The sequence below is a fragment of the Scardinius erythrophthalmus genome (genome assembly GCF_964197995.2).
Source record: "Scardinius erythrophthalmus genome assembly, chromosome: 5".
Taxonomy (NCBI): domain Eukaryota; kingdom Metazoa; phylum Chordata; class Actinopteri; order Cypriniformes; family Leuciscidae; genus Scardinius; species Scardinius erythrophthalmus.
Window position 1 is genome coordinate 50,417,613 of NC_138225.1, and position 23,379 is coordinate 50,440,991.

General features: G+C 34.9%; 1 protein-coding gene across 2 annotated transcripts; it reads right to left on the reverse strand.

The window, feature by feature from the left end:
* Positions 1-487: 487 nt before the first annotated feature.
* Positions 488-9,884, reverse strand: eif4e1b (eukaryotic translation initiation factor 4E family member 1B). 2 transcript variants are annotated; one of them, XM_081366918.1, is made up of 8 exons: positions 9,475-9,518; positions 9,151-9,242; positions 8,935-9,030; positions 6,399-6,462; positions 4,682-4,795; positions 4,323-4,462; positions 4,186-4,232; positions 739-1,169 (listed from the first exon to the last, which is right to left on the reverse strand). In XM_081366918.1, exons 1-8 carry the CDS (start codon positions 9,496-9,498, stop codon positions 1,078-1,080), a joined length of 669 nt encoding a protein of 222 aa, XP_081223044.1. In that variant the 5' UTR covers positions 9,499-9,518; the 3' UTR covers positions 739-1,077. The 2 variants fall into 2 exon arrangements, with proteins under 2 accessions (XP_081223045.1, XP_081223044.1); XM_081366919.1 differs by lacking the exon at positions 4,186-4,232 and having other exon boundaries at positions 488-1,169; positions 9,475-9,884.
* Positions 9,885-23,379: the final 13,495 nt, after the last annotated feature.

Consider the following 23,379-nt stretch of genomic DNA (forward strand, 5'->3'; position numbering starts at 1 on the left):
CGCAAGCTTTGTTTTGAGGATTTAATATAATTCAACAAATGGTTACTGTTGTTGGACCATGCCTTTCTGTACCAACCCAGGTTTGTTAGTCACTACAGCCATTTCGCCAGCACAGTTAAGTGCAGAGAAACGCGTTTAATCAAAATACTACTGTATTTTAATTAACATGCTCAGAGCCTTAAGATTAAGACTCAAATTCCTTTAAACAAAAAAATGTTCTGGACAGAAACTAAAAAAAGATTGGGAACAACTTACAATAAGGTTTCATTAATTAACAATAGTTAACTACTTTAACGAGCTAAGAATGAACAATACTACTATAGCATTTATTAATCCTAGTTAGTTAATTTCAACATTTAACAAATTGATTTTAATAATGTATTAGTAACGAACATGAACATTTTTTTATTAACTAACATTAAAAAGAGATTAATAAATACTGTAACAAATGTATTGCTCATAGTTAGTTAGTACATTAATGTTAACAAATGAGACCTTATAAACCTTTAATGAAAGATTAGCTTCTACACTCCAGGTAACTAATCAAATAAGCAACTTTGTGACACTGATAATGAGCATGTTTACATGGACACCAGTTCACTAATAACTCACAAAAATCAGCTTATTGAAAAACTCCATAATACCAAAGGGTTGTTCCTTGTTTCCAATAAATCACACAACATGCCATCCATCCATCCATCCATCCATCCATGAAATGAACAGTGCAGCATATTTTTAAGACTTGTTTTAACTTAAAGGATAGCCAAAGCATTTTCTTTGCACACAAGCATACAGCCATAGAAACATTTGCAAAAGTAGATCAAGTTTTAATTTTCAAAAAAAAAAAAATGGTCTTAGCATTTTACAGCCTTTCACCACCACAAAAAAAGTACAACTAAAACATTTACAAAGTCTTGCATATTATCAATATGAATTTAAATGCCACAAGTTACAGCCCCACAAAGTAACAAAAAACATCTGAATACAAGAATACTAATCGTATACCAATATAAACATCCAGGCCCCTGCAACAGTATCAAACTAAAGCCCACTTTTAAACAACAAACTTGTTTTTGGTTATGGAGTTGCTCTTGGTTGCAGTGTCTGCATGGGCTTGATATCCAATGACAAGTTTCTGCGGGAGTCCAAGACTTTCTTTATACTTTTGACTGAAAGGGAAGCAATATGAGAGAAGTGAACAACTTGTAGAGCAGACAAGTCTTCTTGGGAACTTTTTTTTTTTTTTTAAAAGCTTCTTTATTGGCAACTAAGGTTCCATGAAAAACATTAAACACCCATGGAACCTTTTCATTGCACAAAAGTTTATTTATAGAGAAAAGGCATTCTTTAGATTTTAAAAATGATCTTTACACTAAGAAAAAAGTTTCTTTTAAAAACGGTTCTTCGAGAAACCAAAATGGCATCGCTGAGATCGCGGACCTTTTGGAAAATGCATTTTGTTAAAGTAAAGGGATCTGGAATGTCACCAAAACCCCGGAGTGTTTCTGTTCAACATCACACTAATACTACCAAGTCACACACTCAAAAAAATGATTTTAGCTCTTTGTTCAATTTCATTAATTAAAATGAGTATATACGACACAACCCTTCATAGAAATGATTCCAGCTTAATTTCATTAAATGTAATCAATGTAATTTTTAAAAAATTTGGTTTACCAAATTTTTTTTAATTGAGTCAACATGAATATTTTTCGTTCGTCTTAACCGGATGTCACTCAAAAAATGAATTTTGGCCTCTTGTTAAAATAATTAATTAAAATAAGCAAAAGTAACACGATTGTTTAATATTGTCACAACTTAATTTAATTGTGTTCAATCAACCTAATTCATTTGTGTGAAAACTACATGAATCATTGTTGTTGACATCTAACTGGGCAGTGGATCTGTAGTTCCCAGCATGCTTTGCAAGGGACTGCATTAAGAGGGTCAGTTTAGGGAAAAAGTGTTATTTTATGTGTTTTTCAGTAAATGGAAAGATGTTGTTAGTTAATGTTAGTGTTTAATGTTCAGTTATGTTAGAAACTTAGAGGACTTTCTGTAATGTTTTTGAATTTTGTGGTTACCATTATGCAGAAGAGTGGTGACTGTGTTTAGGCTGTGGGCTCAGTATTAAGCTATATGTGCATTAAACCTCGTGTTCAGGCTGTGGGCACTCAGTATACACTATGTGTAAACCTCACTCACAGACCTGCACAAGTAATATTATATTACTATGTAAAAAATGGTTTTAATTCAATTGAACACTAGTAGTGTCTATCATTAGAAGTGACTGTAGAGTCAAATTAACTAAAATTATAATGTTGGTGATTTAAGGCAGGACAAAAACTAAATGTAGTTAACCTGACAAAACTTTATCTAGCAGGAATGACTAAATTAATTTAAATTCATACAACAAGATTACAACTAATTATTTCAAACTAATTCGATTTTGTTGGAAAAATGTAATTCAATTTCGTGGAAAACCTTTCCTTAATTTAATTAAGTTCGTTCAACAGATTATTTTTTTGAGTGCACCTCCTTTTGCTCACTCCACTGGCCCACATCAGGTTCCTGTACTGATGCTTTGGTGGAGAACAGCCAACAGATCTGCACTCTTCTATCGACAGTGGCAAATGTTTACTCCTGATTTCTGTGGTCTGCAAGTGAAGAGTGCTGCGCAAGCAAGTACTACGGCTCGGTTAAAAATATTGATTTCTCAAATTTAATCGATTCTCATTTCGATGAACCGATATCTATTCTTAAAAATGCTGTAAAGCTGCACGATTTATCGCAATCTCGATTCAAACACCTACATGATCTTATTCCTAAATGACAGATTCACCGTTGTCTATTAAACCTCAAATCTGCGTTGGTGATGCAGGTGAGCCAGAGAAAGCAGGTATGAAACGGTTTAAACATTCTTTTCAACATCACAGTACGGTTATGTGTTACAAATACTCAAATTAAATCACAGAAGTACTGGAATAAAAGTTTATAGTTCAGATTTAAACACTGATGTCTATGGAGGCTATCAAAATAGAGCAGATCACCTTTTGAAAAAAAAACTTGACGCTTCAAATGAAGGTAGTGTCAAATACGTTGTTACGCCAGTAGGTGTTGACAAGTGACTTTAAATGAATCCCTTGAATGAATGATTCAATGACAAATACATCTAAAAAAAAAGGCTGATTCATCCAGTATTGAAACAAGTGAAGTCTTCATGAGTGAGTCATTGAATCCTTCATTAAAAAAAAAAACAAAAAAAAAACACTTTCAACTCATCGGGAGAATTGTGATCTCTATCTGAAACAAGAAAAACTCAAACATTCTCAATTTATCCAGGATTGTACAGCTCTACTATGCTGTTTTCAGTTGATGAAAGAACAAAAATTTGCCATGTACTGTACCTGAGACATTCCCAAATTAATCAACATTGAATCGCAAGCTTGTGAATCAAAATCGAATCATGAAATGTGTCAATGCCCAACCCTATCAAGTGTGCCTTAAACAATGATAAACCCGAATCTGCTCTGACTTATTTAGTAGCAAATGCTTTAGATCAAATACTGTTTACACTTTAGATTCAGAGCATTGGGAATCTCGCAGCTGTACAGTATATCCTAGCAGCCGAGGACTGCAGGCTGTTCCCCATCCGTCTGATATGATGGATAATTAGCTTCATTAGGTTGCTAGGCACAAATTCCTTTCTCATGATCATTAATGTTTACAGCACCATGAGTGGTCAAATGCTTACATCTGGCTCTGCCTGACATCATTCAAAAGATGTACAAATATATGAAATCAAAAAACTCAAATACACGCACATCATAATATATGTCAGATGTAAGCCCTCATTCATATGGAAGCTTGTTTCTGCCACGGAATAAAAAAATAAGGTAATTGCAACTTTTAATCCCACAATTCTGATTTTTTATCTCACAATTGCGAGTTTCTTCTCACAATTCGGACTTTAAAACTCGCATTTCCGAGTATTTGCAGTAATAAACTCCAAAGTGCAAAAAAAAAAAGGTCAGAATTGCATGTTTATATTTCATAATTATGACTTTTCTTTATCAAAATGCTGAGATATTAACTCACAATTCTGGTGGAGGTGGGGTATGTGAGATGTAAACTCACAATTGTGTATAAAAAAAAAAAAACGGAAGATAAAAAGGTCGCAATTACCTTTTTTTGGTGGTGGAAACAAGCTTCCATACATGAATTCATATGGTCTGATAAATAAAGCAGAAGTGTTGGCCATAAAAAGCAGGATTTAACAGCTAATGCATGTGTTTATACAACAGAACTAAAAGCATGCTTACCCAATGTATGTAACGGTCTCACAGTTCTCAGCATTGGAGGTCCAGATGGCAATTTTGTCTCCTTTGGCACGGATATTGATTACACTTCCACAGATATCCCGACTGAAGGAGCCAAAGCCCTCTCCGATAAGACACAACATCTGCCACAAGAACAAACGTATATTCAGCAAACATTTTGCTGTAGTTCAGGCTTTAACAAAAGCAGCTTTCTGAACAAAGTAATAAATATGTTCATAGACACAATGATAAGATCTGATCATTTATAATCAGAAAGAAGAGAATTTTATCTTTTTACAACAGACAAACAATTAAATCCCAAAGGTTAAATAAAGCAAGCAAGCAAATATATTGTTTCTGACCGTTTCCAGCCAGAACCGGTCAAGTTCAGTGTGTCTGTGCTGCTTGGCTAGAGTAATCAACCAGCGGCCACCACATTTATTACTTCTGTCTTCCCACATGGGCTCTATGCCATCCTGTAAAGAAACAAAGAAAATGCTTTATAAAGAGTCACTGTGAAAGTGTAATATGAATTATTCAATTACATTTCTTGAGAGCAAACAGAATTACATTAAAGGTACAATATGTAATTTTTTTGCTTTAAAAATAGCAAAAATCACTATATGGTTTTTTTTTGTGTGTGTGTACTTACATTATCCCGACTGTTTCCAACAACTTTCAAACCAGGAGAAATTTGTAATTTAATTCGAAGACACGTCCGTTTCTTTATTTCCGTTTTTTTGCCGCCAGTGGCGTAATATCCGCGTTGTCCCTGGTTTCCGCTCGTACTGCCATAGCAACCAGAGCTATGAACCAGAGCCCTCTGATAGTAACCAAGGCGACAGACGTGGACAACTGTGTAGTTCGTAATGTCTATCTGCACGCTGTTGTTGTTTCGTTCAAACATTACGGACCATGGCAAGCAGACTTTGGATAACAAAGGAGAACTAAAACGAGAATCAATGTCAGCGCGGTGTTTTCGAGATGCCGAGAGCTCCCATAGACAGTATATAAACGAGAGCTCCACGTCCGAGACTTCGACCGCTCCTACATGTACTTTATTAAACATGTGAGCACATTTACATAAAACTAATCAATGTTATATAGTTCAACAATGATAAAATGTTAGAATATGATCTGTATGTTATTCTAATGTTGATCTAGCTTACTGCTAGTCTCATACAGACAAACACAATTTCAACACATTCAAATGCAGTTTAGTGTGCTAGAGTAACGTTAGACCAGGTGAAACAGCGCTGCGTTACCTCAAGTTTAATTTGTCTAATAAACTGACCTGTGAGTAAGTTAGTAATTCTGCATGTAGTTCGGTAGAATGAAATGTCCGTATTCCTTTTATATCCGCAGGACTCGCGTCGCGTGTGGAGCTGATAGCTGTCTCTTAGCAATCTCGAACTGCTTCATATCACAGTCATGATAAAAAACATCGATGTATTCAGTCATCCATAAACATTAGTAGATCGGTCGGCTTGACGTTGACGACAAGATCCATAATTCTTAGCAAATGTTGCATCATCAAACTACGCCTTTGTTATTGTAAGAGGTTAGCGACCCCTAGCGGCGAAAAAAAAAATTACATATTGTACGTTTAACAGAACTAAATGTAGACAGCCATGTTTTGAACTGTAAACAATACTTCAGTCATTAAAGTCCGCGTGAACCGGAAGTTGCAAACGACTTTTCTCCAGTGAGTGAAAAGAAATATTGAACAGAGGGCAGGGTTTTACTCCAGCGCTCCTCCTCTCCATCTCCGCTCATAACAGACTAACGGTTTGAGGGGAGGGGTTAAGCGTTTCCCAAACCAAGCCGTCAAACCTACGTCATCAGGGAAGGTCCTCCAATGCAGAGGGGAGGGGCATTTTCAGATTTTGATTGAAGATTACGAAGCCAAAACATTTTTTTGTGTGGATTGACTTGCATGGATCATGAATTGTTCACCACAAAACGATCAATTTAGGCAAACAAAGTAAATATGGTCAATTTTGATTTCATGTGGACTTTAACGGGACAGATATGCACAACTGAAGAAAAGTAGTAAGAAGCAAGTTACACCAGATTCACCTTGAACATCGAGTAGTCACAGCCAGAGGACAGTTTGCTTGGCAGCTGTATGTTGTTGTATAATCTGAAACAGAAAAATATTTTGCAGATGAATTTGACAAACACCTTCATATTTAGTGGAGAATTCAAATTTCTATCAAGTGCAGTGATTGAGGCCTTCCGGTGAAGAAACACCTAGGCTCTTAGGATTACAACCACAGCAGTTATATCAACTGATATAGGGCTGAACGATTTGGGAAAAACACTCTGATTATTTAAAATGTTTTGGTTTTTTCCACGAGCTCCAGGTTTGCTGTGGGTGTTTGAAAGGTTGATTAATTTGGCCAAAAGGTCATATTGCGATTATTGTCATGTAATGTGATTTGAACTGCGTTACATGATAAACATCCCATATTGCTGCTGCTTCGACATCCAGGAAGATTAAAGGGTAACTTTCGCCAATTGGCAACCTAGGCTATTTTTGTTAATCTATCCGAGTCAAACATTCGTGTAAAAGCATAATTAGAATGGAAACGCCACTTTTAAGATTGACCGTATTTTCTTTTTCGGTCAAATTGCCTTTTGAATGGGAGTGCATGGGGCACTTCAGTGATAGCACCAAAATCGCTATTTTTAAAACACTAAGAAGGCTCGACACAACATGAAACTGTGCTCGAAGTATCACCAGGGGCTCTACACATGAACTCCAGCATTGAGAACATCGTGTACACAGAGTTTACTAAAAAAAGATTTTGTATGACTCACTTTATCAGTTAGCGTTTCCGGTGGCTGGAATTTTGTCAGTCAAAAGTAGTCGATCTCCGAATACAATGTAATGAACTGAGCTTTCCATCTTTACTCTCCTCATGTTACGTTGCATTCGGAGATCGACTACTTTTGACTGACAAAATTCCAGCCACCGGAAACACTAATTGAGCAAGTGAGTCGTACAAAACCTCCATTCTAATTATGCTTTTACACGAATGTTTGACTCAGGTAGATTAACAAAAATAGCCTAGGCTGCAATTTGGCGAGAGTTAGCCTTTAAAAAGACGAAAAAGACTAAGTACACAATCTGCTAACAATAGAAATGTTGAATTAACTTTTTTTTGTTAAATCCTAAGCCTTTTAAATGACTTAAAATACATACATAATGTGGCAATGCTCAGATAAAAAATAAAAAAAACTCTGATAACGAATAGCCTACATCTTATGATATTATTGCACAATAGTGGTAAAATTAATAACGTAAATTGTAATAGTATTTGGGTGCCCATTGAGCCATTTTATATTGCAAAAAAAAAAAAATGCATCAACAAAAAAAAAAAGTAAAAAGTCATTCTAAAATGTAATTAACCTGCAGATGGTGCCAAAAGCCTGAGGATTGTAACCTTTTATCACACGGTTTTGAAATCAAATCCTTGAATAACTAGATCTAATTCAAAAGTTCCTATCACCCAGTCTTTAATATTTGAACAGCGACTGTTTCATTAACATATTTAATTAAACATATGAACATGAAAACATGCAAAATCAAAGCAGGGGATAGAACGGTTATTTTGAGATTGTCATTAACAACATGTTGACGAATTTACAGGTTTAACTTTACATAACAGTGGAGAGAATTTTCATTAATGTCTGCTTTTCATTGTTTCATTCACTCTGGGTGTTTAAGTGGAGGAAAACTCTAATTAGGCTAATGCAAGGCTGTTGTGATTATCATAGTCGTGCTAAAAACAGAGGTACAGGTTAAATTGTAAGAATCATAATCCGTGAGGGAAAATAAATGCCAGGATGGTACATAAGCAGTGAACTCTATTCCTTAGCCTATAATGACCTTCATAAGTGGTGTCTGTGAAACTTGGGTCCACAACCCTCATCTGTGAAATGCATGACTTCTGGTATTTTGTCAATTATCTGAAATGTGTAAATTGTAACTGAGCATTTGTAACTATAACTTTTAAAGGAGTACTTCACGGCTGGAAAAATGGGCTTTTGAAATCAGTGATCCTACTAGAGAAAATTAAGAAAAAAGGCTGTTGTCTTTAACTTTAACACCCATAAACACACTGGGCATGTTAACTAGCATTAAATACTGCCTTGCTATGGTAGGAAATACTTTTTAGCAAACCTTCAGTCATAATGGTTATTTAATTCAAATAGTAAATGTTTAGCGGGAGTGAGTTATTTCCAGTTTCCAGAGATGGAGACTAAAGGGCTGCAGAGAATCGTAAATATGGAGAGAACACTGCGACGGAAAATCTGAAAAACCTCTGTTTATAATCAACATTTCAAACTGGATGACCATGAACACAGAGGGAAAAACTGAAAGAAACTGCCGCATTCATGTAAAGGTAAGAAAGCTGTTTACAGTGCTCATTACTGCCATAATGCGGTTCAAAGAGTAGATAAAGTACGATAAAATTCAGTGATAAACCTTCCCTTACAATAACTGTTCTGTTAATAACCCTGTCAAAACCCTTGTTTTCAAAGTCAAAGCAAATGAACAACTGGGTTTGTATTGTGTCTAATTGCAAACACGTGACCGTAAACTTACGCCCAAAAGTCCTCAACTGTGTCGAACCTGGTGATGAGCCGTAGATTGTCTTGCCACATTTTGCTCTTATCGTGCTTGTAGAACCAAAGACCCCATCTACACACAGTACAAAAACGGTACAACATGACACAAGGAACAAGAAAAGAGCAAGTTAATCAGACATGGTAGAGAGAGAATGTCTCAACACATTTTCAAACCTAATCAGCCTGAACACACCTGTTTTGTAAAGGATGCTTTATACAAGGGTCCTTCAAAATGTTTGTTTCATATTTATTTTTCTCCCCCTTCCTCCTCGTCACTTTGTCAATCTGGTAAAATGTAAAAAATAATAATAATAAATGATTGTAATAAATGATTGTTGGGGCACAACCACATCATTACGGTTGACGCCGTTACACTTTCGGCGTGAAATCGCTTCAGTAAATGAACAAAGGCATTTAAATGTTATTTCAGCTAGAACAACACAAACGGTATTAGATTATAAAACGCGTACATAGTTAAATGAGTACTTAAGTTACATTTCCGAGACTTTATGCTCACCAGCTGTACAGCGCAAGACGCCATGATGTCAATCTTGAAGCGCGAGACTGATTGAGTTTCGCGCCCAACGCGCTCGCAGTTATAACTTCAGACATTTTAAGATAATGATTTTGAAAGGAGAACAATTTTGACATTGGGAATTATTGCACACTCAACTACCACACTTTCAAAATAATATAAAAAACAACAGATTTTTATCATTTTATATCACCCTTTTAGCCATATTATAGTAGCCTAGCTTTACATGAAATCTCGTATTTGGTAAAAGGAGCCTTTATTTTAAACGTTACTTGTTAGTTTTCTAACAACTTATGGCAGGTGAAGTTGTGGGACATATTTTGTCTCCTATATTATTATTTCACGGTGAAATGGGCTTGTGACATCCAGTGCAGTGCGTTCATCTCACCACCAGAGGTCTCTGTCAGCCGCTTATTGAAATGGGCTCTAAAATGCAACAACTCAATATTCACACAATTTAATATTTATTCAAAATCCCTTTTTGTGAACTTTTGTTGTTGCAGTTCTGTGTTAATAGTATTAGTTTTTTGTTTTTGTTTGTTAATAAAGGCCTGATACCAATAGGCTATGTTTAAATGTATCTTACATTTAAGTACATAATGTAATGTACATTATGATAGCTAGAATAATATGTTTAAAAAATATTTTTAAACATTACATAAAATGTGTTTCAATATAATTTTAATATGCTATATTTGTAAAATATAATAAGATAATATATTAAAAATATATATAAATTTAAAGTAGTAAAGTATTCAGTAGCACATTTTTTATTTATTTTTTTGTAACCCCGACATCCTGGCCAAATTTGCCCCTTGGCCTCTGTCCATCATGGCCTCCTAATCATCCCTATTTACATATTAATACATCCAAATAAATGGTGGACAAACCATTGATTAATTAAAAGTAATAAAAAATGATATTCATTAAAGATATGACAAGTCTTTCTTGCTTTCTTATTGACAATGTTCTCCTGACTGGTGCAAAACAGATGTTTTTCCTTTCTGCCACATTGTTATGTCAGTAGGTGGCGAAGAGTCATATGAGTGAATCATTGACTCATTAATTCAACTGATTCGTTCAGCCATTGATTCATTCACTCATGCCACATCTGTGTGTTCAATGTTGTTTTGGCTTTGTGTAGTGCAGGGCTGCCCAATCCTGTTCCAGGAGATCTACCTTCCTGCAGAGTTCAGATCCAACACACATGTCTGTAATTATCAAGTGTCCATCATGACCTCCTAATCATCCCCATATACTGATTGGCTCCTCTCCACCAGCTGGTGTATACTGGGTGTTCATCCAGGTGGTGCTGCACATTGGTGATGGTTGAGAAGATTCCCCCTTCCATATGTAAAGCATTTTGAGTACTTAGAAAAGCACTATATACAAATTATTATTATTAATTATCACTGACTATAATGGGATATATACGCTTTTGAAATTTCTGACCAGTATAGACCTAGTGATTTCTTATTCAGAAATGTGGTTGATGAAGGAGCGCGATCCACAGTACCTCTGGAAACTAGTCAAACATATTAAAGAACTTTCCTTTCATTTAACATTTAGGAATATTTAACTAATCTGTAAATTCTGTAATAAAAATTATTTTATAAATTATACAAAATTATAAAAATTTCTTTCTTCTACTGAACACAAAAGAAGATATTTTGAAGAATATGAGTTGATGGGACACATTAACTTGCATAGTGTATGAAAAAAATACTACTGAAGTCAATGGGGTCCATCAACTGTTTGGTTACTGACACTCTTCAAAATATCTTCTTTTGTGTTCAGCAGAAGAAAAAAATGCATTCAGGTTTGGAACAACTTGAGGTTGAGCAAATTATGACAGAAAATTTTATTTTTGGGTGAACTATGACCTTTTAAAAAACAATGACCAATGCATTTACAGCATTTATAAATCTTTGTTAAGGTTAGTTAATAAAAATACAACTTTTCATTGTTAGTTCATATTATCTAAGGTCCATTAAATAATATTAACAAAAACTTTTGATTTGAATAATTAGTTATGTTGAAATTCATTTTAACTATGATTCATACATTTTAATAAGTGTGTATAGGGAAAACCCAAGTGCATTTATTAACAAAACTTGAACAAATACAAAAATAAACTAAACTTGACCAAGAACAGAAACATAAAACTTATTAAACAGGGCCAGGGAACATGTAATCATACACTAAAAAATGCTGGGTTGTTTTTTAACCCAGAATGCTGGGTCGAGTCTGTTGGGTAATTTTGTTGGGTTATTTTATCACATTTTAAACACCTCTGGGTAGTTTTAATTTTCCAGTTGTTGGGTTAAACCTCCCGGGTTAGTGACATCACCAACCCTAGAATTTACATAAACCCCGCCCCCATGAACACGATTTATAGGTTATCAAGACAGAATATGCTAATCAATGACTAGAATATAACTACACATAAGCTATAAATCAACTAACCATTCAGAAATGTTGTCCACATGTTGTCACTTCTCTCCATCTTTCTGTCTTCGGTTTGAACATAAAAGGCTAAAGTTTTTCACACAGTCAGTGCATGTCTGTGTGAGGTAAAAGGACATGAGCTCTTGTAGCTCCGCCCCCTGTGCCGGGAGCAGCAGCTCATTTGCATTTAAAGGAACAGGCACAAAAACGGTGCATTTTTGCTCACCCTCAAAAAGTGACAACTTTAACATGCTATAAATATCTGTGGGGTATTTTGAGCTCAAACTTCACATACACACTCGGGGGACATCAAAGACTTATTTTACATCTTGTGAAAAGGGCGTTATACCACCCCTTTAAATATATAGCTCATAAGGCTGCCAGCTTCTGAGTTTAGCAATTTATAGCTTGCGGTTTGATTCCGATCTTGATTCAATGTCGATTCATTTGGATAAATATCAGATGCAGTAGCTACATGTTAATTTTTTTAAAGGAAAAAATCTCTCAACTAATGCTAAACACATAAAGGGAGCATGTCAGCTGGTATTAATCTGGATTGTTATATGGTTTATCTCCACTTGTGTTACACAGAACAGGAGAAAGGGCAAGTAAATGATGAGAGATTTAAATTTGTTGGTGGAGAATTACTTAAAGGGGCCCTATTATGCTTTTTAACCTTTTCAACTTTAGTTAGTGTGTTATTATGTCGCTGTTTGAGCATAAAAAAGATCTGTAAGGTTACAAAGCTCAGTCACTCCGAGAAAGAAAAGCTGAATCAGTCTTTCTTTGGAAAACATCTTTGATACAACATAAAAGGTAACCTTAGTTATTTAGTATCATTATTGCATATTTCTTTTTAATGCCTGTAGCTTATTGCACTAACTTTGTTGTAGCTGGTCCAATTCTGATGTCTCTTTTCTGCAGAGAATGGAGGTGATGTTGCTCTTTTGGTCCTTCCCCTTCTTCTTCCTGCCACGGTGTACAGAATTGATCAGAAGGTCTTTCGTCCATCTATTGATGAAGCTAGAAAGGCTTTCATCGATCTTCAACTAGTAAGTATAAAACCGCATAACTGCTATTTAAATCGCATTGTAACCTGACAGGAACTGCCTGTGCATTAAGCAAGGGATACTGTACATCCAGCCAGTTGATATTGCAGAATAAACTTCAACAGGGTAATCAACACAAAGTGGAGGGATCTCGTATCACCCCTGAAGGAGTTTATTTTGTGATGAAAACTGGCTGGATGTACATTACTTAACTTTATTACCTCAAAACAATTCCTATTAAGCAACTTTGATCCTAGACAAAAGGACAAGATCAAACAAGACATTTAAGGAATAATGTAAAGAATACCACTTATTATACGGCTTTTCGCCAAATAAAAATATTGATTGTTGAAATCATGATGAACTCCATTTCATGATGAACTTTACACAGTTATTGAACTGAATTGAATACTGACAACTGAGTGATGACACCATTGCCATTGAAACAATCTGCATTGGATCTACTCTCTTTTATAGGTTGGAACGAACATGGTGAAATTTCTAAACCGGGCAGAGTCCACTAAAACCCATCCCTTTGTCATGGCCATGGGAAACGCCCAGCAGATATCGCAATCCTTTGTCTTCATCAATGGACAAGCTTTGGATCAAATCACACCCCAAATCATACCCCTATAGCATGTGCTTTTACCTGGGAGTTCTTTCAGCATGATATCTTCCAAATGGAGGGCAAGGAATCTTCTGCGATTCGGTTTCTTCGCACATCCTCGTTTGCTGAAGAGTAACTTTTAAACCAAATAAACAATTTTGCACATCTGGGAATTTCACTTTAATTTCATAAGAATTAAATGGTATAAATTTCATTGTTCAGAGCTAATTTTCTTTCTTTCTTTGACATTATTTAACTATACTTATGCACATTTTAGCATATTTAAAAAATTATTTTGCATTCGCTGACTTTAAAATTTAATTGTCTGTCAATTTCACTGCGTATTTAAACATGTAATAGTTCAACATTAATGCATTTAAATTGAATGTGCAGTTTGTTGTCATTGCTGCCAATTTTAACACATTTGTGAATGTCAGTTGACAAGCATTAAAAATGATTTTTTTAACAGTCTAAACATGTTCTTCATTATTTCTTATAGTAAAGCACAGGTGAAATTATAAGAATAACCCAGCAAAAATAACCCAGAATAGCACATCCATTAATGGTAAAAAAAAAAAAAAAAAACCTCTTGGGTTTTCTCAACAATACCCAATTGGTTTGTTTTTAACCCAGCCATATGACGAGGAAACATGACTATGCTTGTAAACAAAATAAAAGACATCCAAGCATGAACATGAACAAAATGTTCGGCGCCAAAATAGAACTTACATTTAAATAAAAACAAACAATCAAGTTCAGACCAGGTGAGAAAAGGTAATGACTTAGTACATATGCCACCCACCCAAAAAAAAAACATGATTTCTTCCTGCGACCATGATGTGAAGAGGCTCTAGCATGGAAGGTATGGGGATTTGTGGGGTTCCTCATCCACAGTTTCAATAGTAAACAAGGAACCACTCAACAGAAGTGCAAAGTCAAGTAATTCCAAGGGTGATCAAGTCTTCCCTTGAGGGTAACATCATTTAAGTCCACCTTATAACAAAGCTTACAAAACTCCTTGACATAGTCCTCAAGGGGATGATTCCCTTGGTGCAGACGGAGGAGACGAACTGCTGGGTTCATTGTGGAGGTCAAGCTTTTTGTAATAAGAGTTCACTGAGGCCAGCGTAGTGACAACCCAAGTGCAGATTTTATTAACAAAACTTGAACAAATACAAAAATAAACAAAGAATTGGCTTGGCTTGACCAAACTAAACTAAACTTGACCATTAACAGAAACCACTCACCAAACAGGGGGAGCAAGTGATCATGTCGGTTTACAAAATAAAAGACATCCAAGCATGAACATGAACAAAACCCAAAACCTAACATTACATAAATGCTCAGAACTATTTTTAATAAAGTGTTTTCGTAAAGTGTTACCAGATTAATTAATAAAAAAATAAATAAAATATTAACTGGATTCAAATTCTTATTAAATCGACTCAAATATATTCAAGTGAGAAGTTTTCAATCTCGTGGCATTACGTTAACAGAACTTAAAAAAAAAATCTTTTTTTATTCAAACACTTTAACATTAAATTCAGAACTTAAAAATGTTGTGGCAGCTATTTTCTATTGAACTTTATTTTCTTGCCCTCTCATGATCTTGAGGTGTCGGGGATCAGTTCCCATCATGCATTCCCCCATTAAAGACTTCAGGCTGCGTCCGAAATCGCACACTCTCTTGACTCTCTTGTGTGTAGTATGTATGAATAATCCAGTCGTACGACATTCATCATGCTCTCATTATCATGTGACCTACCAGCTTCAGTTATGTTGCTTCACTGTGCACACTCTGGAGATTATAACGTGAAAAGAAACAATACCCAGAAAGCGAGCTGACGAAAGACTCACCAGAGCGCTGTAACATGTAAAGTCCATGGTCTCCACGACTTCATTTAAACATTTTTCTTTTTTTTACTCCCAAATTTTCTGTAAAAAGCAGTCGATCGCAGCACTCCACACACTAGAGGAACAAAACGGTCAAACGGACAGTATGGGATTTTTCGCCGCTAGGGGTTGCTTAACCTCTTTACAATAACAAAGGCGTAGATTGATGACGCAACATTTGCTAAGAATTATGGATCTTGTCGTCAACGTCAAGCCGACCGATCTAATAATGTTGAGGGATGACTGAATACATCGATGTTTTTATCATGACTGTGATATGAAGCAGTTCGAGATTGCTAAGAGACAGCTATCAGCTCCACACGCGATACGAGTCCCGCGGATATAAAAGGAATATGGACATTTCATTCTACCGAACTACACGCAGAATTACTAACTTACTCACAGGTCAGTTTATTAGACAAATTAAACTTGTGAGGTAACGCTACGCTGTTTCACTTGGTCTAACATTACACTATCACACTAAACTGCATTTGAATGTGTTGAAATGTATGTGTTAGTTTGTCTGTATGAGACTAGCAGTAAGCTAGATCAAAATTAGAATAACATACAGATCATATTCTAACATTTTATCATTGTTGAACAATATAAAATTGATTAGTTTTATGTAAATGTGCTCACCTGTTTAATAAAGTACATGTAGGAGCGGTCGAAGTCTCGGACGTGGAGCTCTCGTTTATATACTGTCTATGGGAGCTCTCGGCATCTCGAAAACACAGCGCTGATATTGATTCTCGTTTTAGTTCTCCTTTTTTATCCAAAGTCTGCTTGCCATGGTCCATAATGTTTGAACGAAAGAACAACAGCGAGCAGATAGACATTACGAACTACACAGTTGTCCACGTCTGTCGCCTTGGTTACTATCAGAGGGCTCTGGTTCATAGCTCTGGTTGCTATGGCAGTACGAGCGGAAATCAGGGACAACGCGGATATGACGTCATTGACGGCGACAAAACGGAAATAAAGAAACGGGACGTTTCTCGAATTAAATTACAAATTTCTCCTAGTTTGAAAGTTGTTGGAAACAGCCTGGATAATTTAAGTACACAACAAAAAAAATACATAACATAGATATAGTGATTTTTGCTATCTTTAAAGCAAAAAAAGTTACATATTGTGCCTTTAAATCTATGATTTCTTATTGTCATGTTTGTGGTCTCTCACATTTTGAAAATCTTACAAGATCTTATAAGATGACAACCCAGCTGTCAGCAGTATGCTTTGTTTGTTCCTTGACCTAATTAGTCAGGTTTTTTTTTTTTTTTTTTAGTTCACCTTGTGTCAAGTAATTAGCCTATTAATCAACATTTGGTTTATTATTTATAGTTCTATGTTTCCTTAGGTCAAAGCCCTATCTTAACATCGTGATTGGTGAGTGTTGCTATCTGTCTCTCTGTATTCCGCTGAGTAATTTGGATTACAAGACTCTTTGTCAATTCGTCTTTGTGAGTATTCTTGGGCAACATACCGTGACAACAGCTTTAGCTTCACCAGATAACCGATTGATTTATGGGTTGCCAGCTGCATGCCCTAAACAGGCAGGTTCTTCCCATACATCACCGGTCCTGTGATCATGTGATCATCATCACAAAGAAAACTGACAAAAAGTTGTTTATATACATTTAGAGACAAGTTTGTTTAACTCAAAATAAATAGAAAGCTCAAAATACTCACCAAGGTTAATTAATTTAAACTAATTTTAAATTAGTACCCCAATAACCTAGTAGGTTATTGGGGTAATGTAATATGTTAGGGGTGAATGCAGGGGTTGTTGGATTGTTCATTATGTCATTATGTAATGTTTAGGTTAAGTAGAATGTGTCATCTGTGCAATTTGTGGGCTATTGGGGTGTGCAATGTCAGTTGTGCAATCTGTAGGCCATTTGGGGAGTTGTGCATTAGGTTATTTGTGCAATATGTATATAATCGGGGTTGTGTAATATGTCAGTTGTGCATTTTGTAGGGTAGGGGGGTTGTGCACTATCTTATTGTGCAATACGTATACCATTGGGGGATGTGCAATATGTATATCATCGAGAATGTGCAATATGTATCATCGAGAATGTGCAATATATATATACACCATCGGGAATGTGCAATATGCATACCATCGAGGATGTGCAATATGTATACTATTGGGGACGTGCAATATGGGAGCGTGTAATCAATAACGGTTGTAATTTTAATTTTTTTTTAAATTGCCAATGAAAGGTGTTAATGTGTCTACTGTATATGTACCTGTCTAATGTACATGAGAATATGTGTTCAATGTGTTGAGAGATGTCTATTATTTGTATTCTGTGCTGTCTTTGTAAAACTGCGGAATGGACAAAGTCCAAAACAAATTTCCCCTTCGGGGACAATAAAGTATATCTTAATCTTAATCTTAATTTGTATGATCTAGTCTCAATACAATTAAGTCTGAACATTAGGGTTTGCAGTGAAGAAAAGTTAAAAGAAAAATGAACAATAAATAACAGCAAAAGACATCTGAAGCAAATTTACATTGATTGTCAGTCAAGGTCAGAATGATTTCAGATCAAAATCACTAAATACAGATACAGTATTTAGTATTTCAGGTGTAATTTCATGACTAGTGTACAGACCCACCAAATAAGAACATAAGATGGCTAATTAGGAAGAAAAGCCACTATTAAAGATTATTAAAGAAAAATGAATGATTAGTCTTGTGACTTTGCATTCTAGCTGGCATATTAGACCTTTGGTCTTTTTTCTGCTTTAGTTTTGCTTCTTTCAGCAAATAACTTCATCAACCCACATGATCTCTTCCCTGAAAGTCACTCCAACTTTCTACCAACAAAATACAAAATCTATAAACCTAAGCACATTTACTTAAAAGAAAAAACTACTCAACAGTCAAACATTTTAAGTCAGCTTCAACACACCTGTGGTTATTGGGTTGTTAAGTTGTAAATTGTAATAATTGATGTCCTTGTACCTTTGCTTTGCTGACCCTGAATAACAATACACACGTACTGATTCCTAATGTGTTTTTAATGTGGCACCACAGAACCACTATAGTGGCTTTAGTTCATTTTGTTGTGATAGATTGGTGTTGCCACATTTAGTATATAGCATAAATAGAATCTACCTATGCTTGGAACAAAATCTTACCATGCATACTGTATATTATATTAGCATACTGTAGTCTTATATACTGTATATAGCCTTACCATGCCTTGCTTGGCCAATTATTGTCTAAAATGTAAGCTGCTCAATTGTAAGTACTTGTTTAGGACTAATGTGTAAAAGCTTCGTAGCATGACGGTAATATGCTATTCAGGATATAGTCATGGACTTCAGCCACTGATAATAAGAGTCAGCAAGAAGTAACAGATTTTGCCCCTTATCTTTCTAACTGTATCAGATTTAACAGTGCAGTGAACCTCAGTATTTCCATGATTCATCAGCCAGTCATCTTTATTTCCTGAAACATTCCCTGTTTAATTTATTTATTATACTATATACTTAGACATATGTTAGAGAACAGTAGTATATTACAGTATTTTAAAAAAATATTGTCATTGCATTCATTTCAGCGTGGAATTACTTTCTGGTTATGTCTTCAATGTTAAATATTTATGGGTCTTTGTCATTGTCAAGGACTGTGCATTTACTTTGCAATCAGAAATGAGATCGATGTCTGGGATGTTAGAAGATGAGGTGAACATTAAACATTCGGTTGTGCCGTTTTCTCTTACACTGTAATAAATAAGTAGAATCAACTTGGTTGTACAAATTCATTTCAACTTAAATTATGTTAAACTGGCTTAAAAAAGTGACACATTACAAGTAACCTGAATTATGTAATTAGATTACTTTTCTCAAGTAACTAAAGTAACGCATTACTTGAATTTTTTTTTTAGAAAAGTTACTTTTTCACATAACACAAGTTACTTTGTTTTCCCATTTTTGTACTGACAGCTCTCCTGTCCTCATGTTGAGAGGAATCGCGAGTAAGTGTAGAGGCATTGTGTGACAGATTCAGTATTCCTTAAAATTAATAAAAACAGTGAAATGCAAACTCAGTATGCAAACCTGCAATAATTATTTTGTCAATAATTACTTTTCTGCTGACATTTGATGATCCAGTTCAACCTTTCCGATAAGCAAAAATGCTTTAGATAATCATCACATTTATGTTTATGTTTTTTTGTTTTTTTTTATTGCTGAAGTTTCTTATCTTGCGTCCTATTCTTCTTTAATCTAGAATGGCAGCAGCGGAAAGGTTTGTTTGAGCTGCGCCCTCTACTGTACAGACGTCAATTTGCATTTCCTTCAGCCTGAGGCTTTTTCATTTCACTTTTGGTGTGAAAGGACCGTTACAGTTGCCAAAATAGAACTGGTTATTAATAGAATGTTATAAAAAAAAAAAAAAAAAAAAGCCCAGCCCATGTGAGATAAGGTAATGCTAAAGTCATTTATTACATAACTTTATCACATAACTATAAGGTTTGGACACGTGAGAGTTTACACCAAGACAGATTCCTAGTGTATGTAAACATACTTGGCAAATAAAGCTCATTCTGATTCTAATTCTGAACTTATTTATTTAGTACGTTATTTATTAAGTAACGTTATTAAGTACTTTCCAGAAAAAAAGTATACAAATAACGCCATTAGATAGTTTTTTTTTAGGAAGTAACGCAATATTGTAACCTTCCCCAATACTCTATAACATAAAAAAGTTTCTTAAATTATTTTGATGAGTTAAAGTTGCCATTACTTACTTATTTACAGTGACCTTCTACTGTAAATTTAATTAGCTACAGAATACAGGAAAAAGTGTATTTTGTGAATTATACAGCAATTTAGCAGATGCATTTGCCAGTATAATACTGTAATTTTTCTGCTAAATTACTAGATTGTGTGAATTAATAGGTACACGCTAAAAAATGCTGGTTTGTTACAACCCATGTTTGGGTCAAATATGGACCAACCAAACAATTGGTTTACATTTTGAAACCCAACGGTTGGGTTTGTTTGTGTTTGACCCAAACATGGGTTGAAACTACCCAGCATTTTTTAGAGTGTAATTGTTGCATAATATGTGCTGTTTATAAGTTTGCATGTACGGTTTTCTTTTTGCTGTATAGTTTTTTTTTTTTTTTTTTTTGGAAGGGTAACCTTTTGGCATCACAAGTTATTTCTGAAAATACTCAGTAAGCACCTTAGTTCTTCTGAGTATACACAAGTTTAACATTCAGCAACATAATAACGGTTGTTGTTTTTGATTTGACAACTTTCATAAAATCATATCCCTACGCTCCACACTTTTAGAGTTATTTTGTTAAATACCTTGTGTCAGGCTTACAAGTGCAAAATTCTATTTTTCAAGTGTACATCTCCTCTTCAGAAATCACACATTTCTTCTAAATGTAACAGAGTCTGTCAAAAATTACACGTGAAGGTTTTAGACACGTGAGATTGGACAGGAGGGGCTCTGATATGGACTGTGCTCAGAAACTCTGCGCTGTGAGGCAACACTCACACCTTCACGCACCGCTTGGGATCTTCACATGCAGGTAAGATACTTCATTACTGATGCTGTGAATAACGTGAAGATTCAGTTAGTTCTGTTCGGATATTATTCAGTTTTATATGCCTCACAGTCAAAGTCAAGATAGTTTAAGGAGACACTTTGTGTTTTTGTTTAAGATAAGAGAGAACACAAAAACATCTGAATTAACAGTTTCAGTTTCATAACTGGCATAATTTCAGTAAAATTCCTCAACTAAAATGATTTTTGAAAAAGAGCCTTTAAAAAAAGTTAGAGAGATTTTAAGATAGACATGTTTTGTTGGTTTTACTGAGTTTACAAATGCCCATTTTATAGGAGCACATTTTGTCAATTAGTCATTTTAAGCGAACATCATAAAAGCAAGATAAGAGTATTTACCATAACGTGCTTATAATGGAAGGTTTGAGATAAGGAATATGACTTCTGAACATTGAAAATCAGAGGATTGTAATGTAAACTATAAAAGATCAGGTGAACCAGTTTTTAGACATTAGGCCCAAAAATAGTCAACCTCTTTCCAAATGAAATTATATAGGCTCTAAGCATTTGTTCCATAGTCTTTAATTAATATATTTTAAATACCTGTATTGTCATTGTATCCCCCCCCCCTTTTTTTTCTAAGTGGTTTATGCTCTGACTTATAAAGTACTTTGATTTGCATTTTATGAATGATGGTATACTTTTTTTTAATTATCATTATTATCTCCTGTTAACGGAAGCACTGTAAGTCTTCCACAAATGAAAGAAATAAGAAAAATGAACGATTGAAAATTAACTTTCACTGCAGTGTCCAAGTAGCAGGGCACTTGGCATGCTTTTTTATTGTCTTTTCCCCCGTCACATATTTTAGTAATCAGCATAAATTTGAAAGCTTAAACCCTCAAAATTCATCCAACTGGACATTGTACTTTAAAACCTTTTAGCGGCTCAATTTTTGTGATATCAACTTCAAATTCAGAACACAACTTGTTTAGACATATGGCTTTGATTTTCTAGCAATTTTAGTGTCCAAATTATTTAGTGAAATACATATATTGTATAAATGTAAAACGTTTAGTTCAGTACATTTGTTTTACAGTCAATTTAAAGTTATATAACGTTTTTGCTTTCATTTATAGGACCTATAAATCTGAGTGCTTTAAATAGGCATAATGAAGACAACTCGTCACGTTTCAACATTTAATTTGGAATAAGGAAAATTAACTGACGGAAATTGAACTAAAATGGGTTCAAAAGAATGAAAAAGATAAAATATGAATAAAACACACGAATGAGTCCCCACGATTGAACTTAAATGTCCAACTAAACTAAACTAAACTTAAGTTAACTAAACTTAATATTTTAGGTCAAGCAGGAACACATATTTTAAGTTGAAACAACACATTATCTCTTATTCTAATGTAGAATTTTAAGTTGTGATAAACAATCACAGCCATCATTTTTAACATGCAATCATTTATGTCTTTATGCTGTGCTTTTTCTAAGTGTTTATGGCCTGACCAATAAGTACTTTGAGCTGCAATTTATGTGTGAATAAAATGTATTATTGTTATCTCCTGATAACAGAAGTACTGAAAGTGTTAAGTCTTAAGGCAAGGCAAATAAAATTTATGGTGATTAAACATTATTTGTAATTTTATTATTTAAAATGGACTAAGGAAAATGAACGGGTTTAAAAGAATGAATATAGCTTAAAGAAGGATAGAAGAGTTAAAGAGCAACACAGTGCTTAATTAGAGCATGCACATCTGTTTCTCTTAAAGCGGTCATGAACTGGCTTTTTTAATTTTTTTATATTGTTGTCTGAGGTACACTTATGACGTTCGCTTGGTTTTTACATTCAAAAACATCAAAATGAATAAGTAATAGGATATTTTCCACCCTGGTTTTGAGCCTCGCTCCTGAAACGCTCGGTTTTTATGGGCGTGCCGCATTGAAGACTTGGAAGTAAACGCCCACTGCTATGATTGGATAACAGTTTTGCATATTATAATGAGTTTCGTGTAATACGCGAATCGGTGGGCGGGGCTAAACAGGCAGTGTTGAAGTAGGCGTTGATCTTCTTCTGCGGAGGCGGGGTTTGATACCCTTTGACGTCATAGATCCCCACTTTCATAGAAACCTGTCGTTCGCTGCGCCAGGGGCCGGTTTCACAAAGCTATTTTAGACCGGTCTATAGTGTTAGACAAGTCTAAAATTTGCTCATAGACTAGTCTAATGCAAGTTAGACTGTTTCACAAAAATAAAGACTGACTTAATTTAGACCAAAAAAATTAGACACCTTACCCCCAGGCTAACTTAGGTCTAAGACTCTATATTACCTTGGCAAC